We start from the raw sequence: 9,669 nt of genomic DNA on the forward strand, positions 1-9,669 counted from the left end.
CATTGAGTTTCATCCCATCCCCAAGAACGTGGAAAGCTGTAAAAACTGTGGAAAAAATGTTCCAAGTTGCATTATACATCTGATTTTCAGCTGTCATAATATAATCTGCAAGCTCTAGAAATCCGTTTGGAAAAACGTTCCTCCGGTAGTTCATTCCACATAAACGCCGTTCTCCAGATGAAAGAGTCCTTAAACAGTGAAGTTTGAAGTGCACTGAGTTGAACTTCAAAACGATGAGCAGTCACAGCCCGTTGCGTATTTCTGATATGTACCGTTCTTGGTGGAATCGAATAATAATAATAATGAATATTCTCATGCAACACATTAATGTAAGTATAATAATATAAAAACTATAAAGCATAAAAAATATAAGAGTGAATGTATAGAAAATAAAAGTAGATATCAACTTCGTAAACATTTTCAACTATACAGTTCAGAGCTGAATGTAAACATCAAACAAAAAGTTAAAAAAATCACATTGTTTAAATACCAGTAGGTACTGAAACACAATAATTAAAATGAATTGTTTATATAATTTAAATTTCTGTCTGAATAGAATTCGTCTAAAGAATAGAAGGCTTTTGAAATCAGAAGCTTTTTTACAGACTTTCTAAATTTAGTGGTACATGTTATGCCTTTGATTTCAATTGGCAAATGCTTAAACATTTTTTTCCATTATATATGAAAGACCTCTCAATTTTTGATGATATCGCAATCGGTAATCCTAGATTGAACTTATTCTGGTATGAGCTTATTTCCGGTATTTCGTCGTGGTGAAATGAAAATTTCCGTCCAGTATTTTTTTGCATCAGACATAACATTTCCAATGGAAGTTTGGAAGGCAAGGTCAAGATTTTATGCTTTCTCAATGAAGGTCAACAGGAATCCCTGAATCCAACTCTACACATATTTCTAACTCCTCTTTTTTGTAGTACAAACGCCCTATCAAACATGTATTGGCAACACGTTCTCCAAAAACAGAGACCGTATCTCAGATGGGAATCGATGAGGGCAAAGTACACATTTTTTGCCATATTAGTGCCTAATTCATTTGCTGATACTCTGACTGCAAAGCTCCCTGATGAATTTTTTTTACATAGGTTATTTATGTGACCTTCAAAATCCAAATTTTTATCAATTTGTAATCCCAGAAATTTTGCTGATTACCAGATTCTGCTATCGACCAGAAGGATCTAGACCCATTGGGATTGGCAAGCAGTTTATTCCTAATTCTCTGATATATCCAGTGTGAAATTTCAAAGTTGGCATTTTGGTTCACCAAACCAGCTGTCTCTCAAATACCTGTCCTTGCAGCAAACATAAAAATTCTAATATAACCGATATTTTAAACTTGCCTAAGTTTGATATCGTGACATTTGAAAAACGTCAACTGTGAGATCCTTGAATAAACTTTTGAACTCCCAAATTAACTCCTCCCGAGTCCCATTATTTCTTATGAATACCTTTGTTTCTCGACTGACAACTAGAAGGCCTTTTTTTGATGCAACAGAGGTTACATCAATGTATTATTAAAAGCTTCGACTTATTTTATGTGAATCAATACTTATGGTACCTAATTTCAACAGGTTTCTAGTGAACAGTTTCGAAATTTCGTTGTGACGGAGCCCTGAAGAAGAACTTGAATTTATTGAAAACGCTGAAAAAAAAACAATTATCTCTCTCGGACAATTTGATCCTCTTACCCAACAAACCATTCCAAAAATGGTTTTGATGTTGGGCTATAAAAGCTATATCATCATTATTGTTTTATTTGGAAAAAAGTGTTGAAAATCGGGGCGTTACTAATGAACAAGTGACAAGAAGCTTCTTTTATATTACAAAATTTCTATCTTGAATCATGGAGCTTGAAGTACAAATAGAAAACAGCATACTTGTCACGTCAATTCATTTGGATGTGGCTATGGAGCCACATCTTCATCGGCCGCAGGAGGTTGCATACCTTAATGGGGATCTAGAGCAGGGGTTCCCAACCGGTGGTACGCGTACCACTACTGGTACGCGGAAACGTTTCAGGTGGTACGCGTTAGTGATGTGAGCAACATGCTGTTAACAGCAAACATGACTCAGCTCACGGGTAGCTAGAAAAACGAAATACCCATAACCTAGTGGACGACCTGACATCTTTGTTTTTCTATCACCTTGGAGTTTATAATCCCTAGGTAACAAAACAATATTACGCTTTAGGAATTTTACCTAGGAATCCCCAGATAGTACAATTGGTAAACGAAGGGTGTTTCATTTTTTACCTGTGAGTCTTGTCTTTTAATTTCACTTGGCATTACAGGTTGGTTGTGGGTGTTGTAATTATCAATTCTGATTTCGTATTAGAAAACTGAACTATGAAACGATTTCTGACATCCTCTTCTACTTCAAAGGATTGGATCAGAAATCCTTTTTCGGAAACCCCACCAAATGAATTGGAACTGAAAGAAAGTTTTATCGACCTCACAGACGATAGTTCCATGAAAGATTATTTCAAAGAGAAATCTTCAACTAATTTCTGGATCGGATGTAAAACCGATTACCCTTTGCTTTTCCAACATGCTCTGCTATTTGTACATAAAAAATAAATACATAAAAAATAAATATAGAAGCAGAATAAGTGTTGAAAAAAACTCAACAGTGGAGATGAGTTCCATTACTCCTGATGTTGATATTTTAATCACAGGCATATTCTAATAAGACTTTCATCTGACTATAAAATACTGTTACGTATTTTCGTAACACCCGTGAATAATTACCTGACACTTACTTGGTATCACACCACACCTTTTTTTGACGCTATTAATTGAATGTTTTTTACTGTAATTATCACGATAATTGCTTAATGATCACTTGTCAATAAGCATAAAACGCAAATAATGCATGCAAGTAATTTATATGACTTGTTAGTAAGAAAATTCACTTCGTTGGAGATTAAATCGTGAAACCACTTAAAATGTTTCAGTGAGAACGGATCAGAGTAATTGCAGAGCGATATTGATTACAAATTTATTAAAATTGAAAGGAGTATATGTTAGGAGAGGTTGATTTTTGTGAAAAACCGTTTTGGCTTTCTACCTCTCTATCTTTATGCAAGTAAAAATGAAAATAAAAAGCAATCATTTTCAAAATGAACTCTCTACAGAGACATGCAGGTAGGTCATTCAAAGAACGAACTTTCAGACATAAACTATATACCATATAATCATTGAATTACACGAAAAAAAATACTTTCCAAACAACTTTTATATGACATTCAATGATATAATAAACAATTATTCCTATTCAGTTTAAATTCTAAACATTCGTTATGAAATCGAATCAGATATCATAAATAGGATTGCTACACAATATAATATAGTGTCGTCCTACCGAGAGCTCTATTCTTTCTAGCTTTCTGAGGAAAGCTAATGGAATATTGATATCACATTCATCTCCTAGTATGTCCTTTATTGATGGTGGGAAGCCATAATTTTGTCTTTCGTTGTGATATAGCACGCACTCATTGAGAAAATGTGCACACTTTGAGGACTATCACACACTTCACATACTGGGGGTTCTTCTTCAGACAGTAGATACCCATGGGTGAGACGACTGTGGACTAGACGAAGACGAGATGAAATGACCTGGGTTTTTCTTTCATTGGAGGTGTTTTTCCGAAGATATACTGACTGTTTCATCTCATGAAGTTTTGCTGACGAACTATTCCATTGGGATTGCAAACTGTTGGTGATCGTTTGCTTGTGTAGCTTCTTTCGCTAATTTGTCAGCTCTTTCATTTCCAACTATGCCAATGTGTGGAGGGATCCACAAAAACTGGATATGTTTTTGATGTAGTGAGTTGAGAGAAAGTTTTATGAGAAGCAAGATGGGGCGGTTGGTGTATAGTTGTGTAATTGCTTCGAGAGCGTTCAGCGAATCTGCATTTTGGAATGTTTTTTCCTCCATGTACTTTAATGCTCTCCAAATAGCGAATAATTCACCTGTATTGTGTTTTCTTTCGATAATTTGAATGAACAGCTAAAATTAGAGCTGGTAAAAGCTACCCCTACTCCATCTTCCATTTTAGATGCATCAGTGTATAATGGAAAGGAGTATTCGTATTGCTTCAGAAGTTGGTTGAATGGTATATTGACCATCCTGGGATTTGTATTATTTTTGTCAAAGTGTAACAGTCCATATTCAATGTTGGCTCGAGAGATTATCCAAGAGGGAGTATTGGGTTTATTGGGAATTAGGAAAATACTTGTTTTCTGTCCTGGGATCCCAAAGTAATGATGAGATGAGTGTGCTGTCGTCAGCAAAGCAATATATTGGATTCTTGTTTTTTTTTTCCAAAAGTCGTTGATATACAATAACAAGAAGATTGGAGACAATATGGATCCCTGTGTAATACCAGCGTTGATGGTAAACGTATTCGAGAGATATCCATCGACGGCCATTTGCATCAAACGGTCCTCTATTGCGTTATTCCAAAAATGGGTGACATACGAAAGAAGGTCGCCTGTTGATCTTTGTTGCCGAAAGCCACAGTGTTGATCGCTCAAGATGTTAAAGCCCTTCAAATATTTAAGGATATAGTGGTTTATGGCTTTCTACATGCTTTTTGATGTCATTGCAATATCATAGTTGTGCGATCATTGTTACTGGTTAAATTCCTGAAGTAATTTATATTGAAGTTGATTTGTATTAGTTACTGAGATAAAAAAATTAAATGTTGTTCTTGACTCTCTGAAAGCCGAATTTCAAAAATCATCAAAAATCGGTCATTTGGCTTGATATAAAGAGATATTATACATTTTAGGTGAGATTAATGATTAACAAATGGTCCTTCGAGCCGGATATAAAAAGATATTCATTTTAGGTAACATTAATAATTAACAAATGGTCCTCCGCTGCCCACAGGACTAATCTGTGGTCCAAACAATTTCTGTTACGACGTAGTCAAAGGCTCAGGGAAAAGTCAGAAACTAACTTCTCATGTTGAGTCTTGTCCGATGCTATTGAAATCTCATAGTCCCATAACTGAGAGAAGTGAAACCAGACTGCCGAAGTCAGAGTATTTCAAAAACAAAGAACAGTGAATCAAGATGTCAGCAAACGGAACTTCAATTTGACCTCGAAAAAAAAAAAGAAGTTGGAACAAGAGCTACTTCAGAAGACAGAAGAAATGCTTGATATTGAGTTAGCGTTAAAATTATCACGATTGGTGGAGTTCAGAGTTGAGTTCAGAGAAAAGTGAGTTCAGTGAGAGGGTGAGTTGACCTGATATAAATGAATGGGTCAAAAGAGAACATCCATGGCAGAAAATACCAAATAACGGATCATCTTCAAGTGTGAAAATGGGAAGCAAGGTGAAGAACCCCTATTACAAATCAACGCCAATATAAATTAGTCCAGAAATTCAAACAGTAACGATCATTTTCTTCCCAGCAATTATATGCCAGGGTTGACTTCACTAAAAAATTCACGTTTTTCCAAACACTTTTCAGATCCACTTCAAGTAGATACCTTCTTGAAAATGGTACCAACAAACACCCCAATATCGTGAACAAATGGCCGAGCACGTTCAGAGGTGGGTAAAATAGCGACGAGTCAACAATTACACTGTGACGTCAGCCATTAATTATAACCTAACCTGTGGTTAGGACTTAACAAGCTGTCACTAGTAGATTGTTAGCGCGTTATTTATGAGATTTTAAACGCGGACTCTCTAGTACCGGTCAAGATGAACGTTGAGCGGAACAAAATCATGGTTTTTTTTCTTAATTAATAAACGCTTAGCGAAGTTCATAACGATGGTCGACTCTGGTCGTTCTGAAGTGTCGGAAGTGTTGGAGATTTAACGTACCGGCGGTCGCCGATGTTTTGACAGTTGCAGTCAAACAAGATGCCCAACTATGAATGTATTGAAATACATTTTCGAAGAATTTTCGTTACTTGAGATCAAGCTGAAGTTTGAAATATTTTTTATTTTACTCACGTATTCTTCTCCACTAATCACGAATATGGACTCCGAACTTTCCACTACAGTCTACTTTCAGTAATAATAAAAACAGAAATGATACCTTCGATTCACGTGCCCTGAGCCTTCATTCGCCCATTTCATGTTCTAAATGATATTGTCATTCACTAGAATTTGAAAAAACCATTCATTTTCAAAGAACTCACAATAATTTATATGTTTTCTCGAATTCTCCCAGGTTTTTCAAGGTTGAGTTAGAGGTTGTATTATTGTTTCATCAATATTTAATTACTTTATGAATTTGACAACATCATATTGATTCCTATATCAATTTTGTAGCACCACCGAAAGAATCATCGAAAAAATACCCTATGAAAGTTCCACTTGGTTTCCTGAACAATGTAATACGCTGAAAAATAGAAAAACTTGCGAAACCCAAATGTTTTCTATGATATTTTTGACGTGTGACACACGACAAGTAGAAAGGAGTGCTATGTTTTGATTTCAGATTCATGATCACCGAACTAACTAACGCTAGTCTGAAAAAAAAAATGTGCCGATTCCAAGTAATACAATTGTTTATGAACAATTCTGAATGCTCCCTCATCGTAGCTTGGATCAATATGATAAATGTGTCAAGAGAATCAAAAGTGAATCGGCAAAAATAGAATCATTCCACACTCATGCATTGATGCAAAAAATATATTCAGCTCCTCCCCTACATCTATATTATTATCTGAAAAAACATTGTATTATCACAATAATTTATCTGATATAGAACAAGATAGCCAGCATTGTCTGGCCAAGATTCCTGCTCTCTCAGAGTAATTCGTTTCAGGCACGGACTTTAAAATTCACCAAAGACTTGAACAACCGCGTGAACAGAAAGTCTATGAGGTTTCGCCTGAAATCTGAAACTTTATAACAATTACTTTCTCAAGTTTGTTGCTCAAGAAGAATTGTATAAACAGCTGGTTCGATTCAGAAAATCAAACCAAGTTCGTTGAAATGACTGGACTCTTCTTCCGGGACATGACTATCCATAGGTCATTAGAGCACTTATCCCTATTCCCTTCCTCTCTCAGTGAGAGTTGACCGTTTTCCTGCTTGATTACAGGTTTCCATATATTGCGTATCTTTGAGCTGGCTTAGCTGAATTCATCGTTGGACAACATATATGCAGCTTCTTTGAACTTCCTCTTGAACCAGTGTTCCTCCCTATAGATGATCCTAGCTGGAGTGTGATGTTATGTTGATGAGTCTGTTATTCCCGATTTGCTAGTTTCTCCTCGCTGTGTGCTGGTCTTCTGCTCGGCAATGCGGATTTTCAATGACCGCTTAGTTTCACCGATTAGGATTTGCCGCACTCACAGGGTATCTGGTGAATGCAATTCTCAGAATGAGAGTCCGCGTTTGGTAGCCTACTTTTCGTGGAGCTGCTACGGATGGTGTTTCCAGGTCTGAAGCAGGTTCTGGTGTTGTACTTGGACCCAGTTCTTCTCCCTCTTTCCAATAATCCTCCGATGTAGGGAAGTACAAGTAATGGTTGTGGCTGCTTCTCTTCTGTTCCATCACTTAGGAGTAACCATTCCGTTGAAGATATTTTCCTATGATGCCTAGTCCTTCATATTACAGAACCCGAAAGCACGCTCTTAAAGAGTTTTCATGGTTCCTCTTTTGGTAGATTGATGGTGTAAGTGGGTTATCTGCCACTTGATGTCGGTCCTCTACAGCATTAAGTCTGAGAATGGCAATTCGTTGTGGACATTTTCATCTGTTATCTTGATTACTCGACTCGTTTTGTTGTATTTTCCTTCCACTTTTCATTCCTTATTATAGTTGATGTTTCAGCTACTCATTCTGATATTCGTTCTTGCATATACGTCTTTCAAGTTTCCGAACCAAACAGTTGAAATTTCATTCTTCTGTGAGAACATCATGAATCTCTGCATGGATTGGATGTAACTCAATAAACTTCCTCAAGTATTTGCATTGAACAATAGAAGTAGATGTTACGAAACTATAAATAGTACTGAAATGAAATATCGTTTCAGCAACGACCCAAGATCAGTTTGGTTGCCCACGGTATAATAAAACTGATTTCATTTATATCCTAAACGATCATTTGTTACAATCACGTGTCATTCCATCTTGATTTATGAACAATACAGTCAGTCTCATGAGCAGTAGAAAGTATCAGAGATGAATAATTATACACAGCGATACTTTGACTAATAAATTGATGGTTGGTAGTTGTTGGAAGTGTTTATAATTGTGATCTTGAAACTAATCCTTTCACAAAGAACTCGGGAAAACATAATAATACTTAATGGTATAATATGTTTATAATGATCATTTTCGTGTTTCGAGAGTGGCTTTTACAGAATGGTTTGGTATTGTGAAAACACTGGGTTGGATGCTAGTATAATGCAACATGAGAATTTGTTAAATTATCTGTACCGGTTTAAATCTATCCTTCAGAACGGCAAATTAACCAAGTGCCAATACACAACTATGATTTTGTTCCACTGAGCACGATGTTGATTTCAGAACTTTCACAAATCTTTAACAAAAAATGCGAGCTACTCACATCAAAAATTTATAAGGAATCACTCGGTGTTAAGTAAGATTGAATAGACTTTGTAGTTTTAGAATTTTTCGAATACTTTTTTATTTTTGAACGGTTAAGTTGTGAAAAAGCGTGAGAGGAATTTTCATCTTTGAACCCCTTTTCAATCCTGTAATTTGTTTGATGTACGAGTAAACCTCATTCATCATCATCAAATGGAAAAATAGCAACCCAGACTTTCGAAATACTACCAACAAAATCATCAGTCCTCACACTGTGTAATTCTTCAATCTGTACAAAAAAAATGAAAAGAATACCTCCCATTTTACCATTGCAAATGATGTCCCTATCAAGCTCAAAGACCCGTCCAAGAAAGCATCCGTACTTGGGCTCACACAAAGCGACTCCTTGAAAATATACATCATAATCAGTGGCGATGGTGCGACCATAATAAGATATTCATACGAATATTATGAAGAAGCTGAGAATAGCTGGTAACAATGAGAAACGAATAATCTGAAAGGATTTCGAAAATTAATTTCTTGGCTCAGGTGCCGCCCGCTTGTGGGTGTATTGATAAATAGCCGAGATAAGCGACTGGTCACAATTTAATGTTCGGGTGAAATATGACACGAGTTGCGAGAAATATGTGACTAATATCGGGTTTTTGTTGAATATGGAGGTGTAACAAGAAGGTAGAACGTTGTTTTCCAAGGGGGGATTGTGTAAATTAGATTGTTTTTCGAATTTTCGCCGAACTGTAGCCGTAGAAAAATTATACTGTTCAAACATGATCAAAGCTCCAAGGAGAGCTGGAGAGCTGGTGATATTTTTCATCTGGGGCTACATCATTCGTAACTTTCAACAGAGCCGTGTTGTAGGTGGACAGAAATATTTTCTTTGGCCCACTCTTGGCAAAAACCTATTTATTTTACCCAAATTCTGTGTATGAAATTGATAAATACCTCGATCTGAAACCATTCCTTATGAAAACTATACATTATAACGTTCGGAACACTGTGTGGAAAAAAATTAGAATGATTAGGTAAAATATCAATTATATTCAATGTATACGCCCTCAAGTGAGGGCGTTTTCCTGCAGCTGCAGCTCGTTCCTTGCCTTTATTCAAGG

General features: G+C 36.2%; 1 protein-coding gene across 1 annotated transcript; it reads right to left on the reverse strand.

Annotated features, from left to right (window-relative positions):
* Positions 1 to 3,287: 3,287 nt before the first annotated feature.
* On the reverse strand, positions 3,288 to 4,731 carry LOC141482138 (uncharacterized). Its single transcript, XM_074174859.1, has 2 exons — positions 3,960 to 4,731; positions 3,288 to 3,819 (listed from the first exon to the last, which is right to left on the reverse strand). The coding sequence occupies exons 1-2, from the start codon at positions 4,449 to 4,451 to the stop codon at positions 3,706 to 3,708; spliced, it is 606 nt and encodes a 201-aa protein (XP_074030960.1). The 5' UTR covers positions 4,452 to 4,731; the 3' UTR covers positions 3,288 to 3,705.
* Between the last annotated feature and the right edge of the window lie 4,938 nt (positions 4,732 to 9,669).

Source organism: Leptinotarsa decemlineata, unplaced genomic scaffold, assembly GCF_025532065.1.
Source record: "Leptinotarsa decemlineata unplaced genomic scaffold, Ldec_3_MD MMD2_P_RNA_scaffold_12, whole genome shotgun sequence".
NCBI lineage: Eukaryota > Metazoa > Arthropoda > Insecta > Coleoptera > Chrysomelidae > Leptinotarsa > Leptinotarsa decemlineata.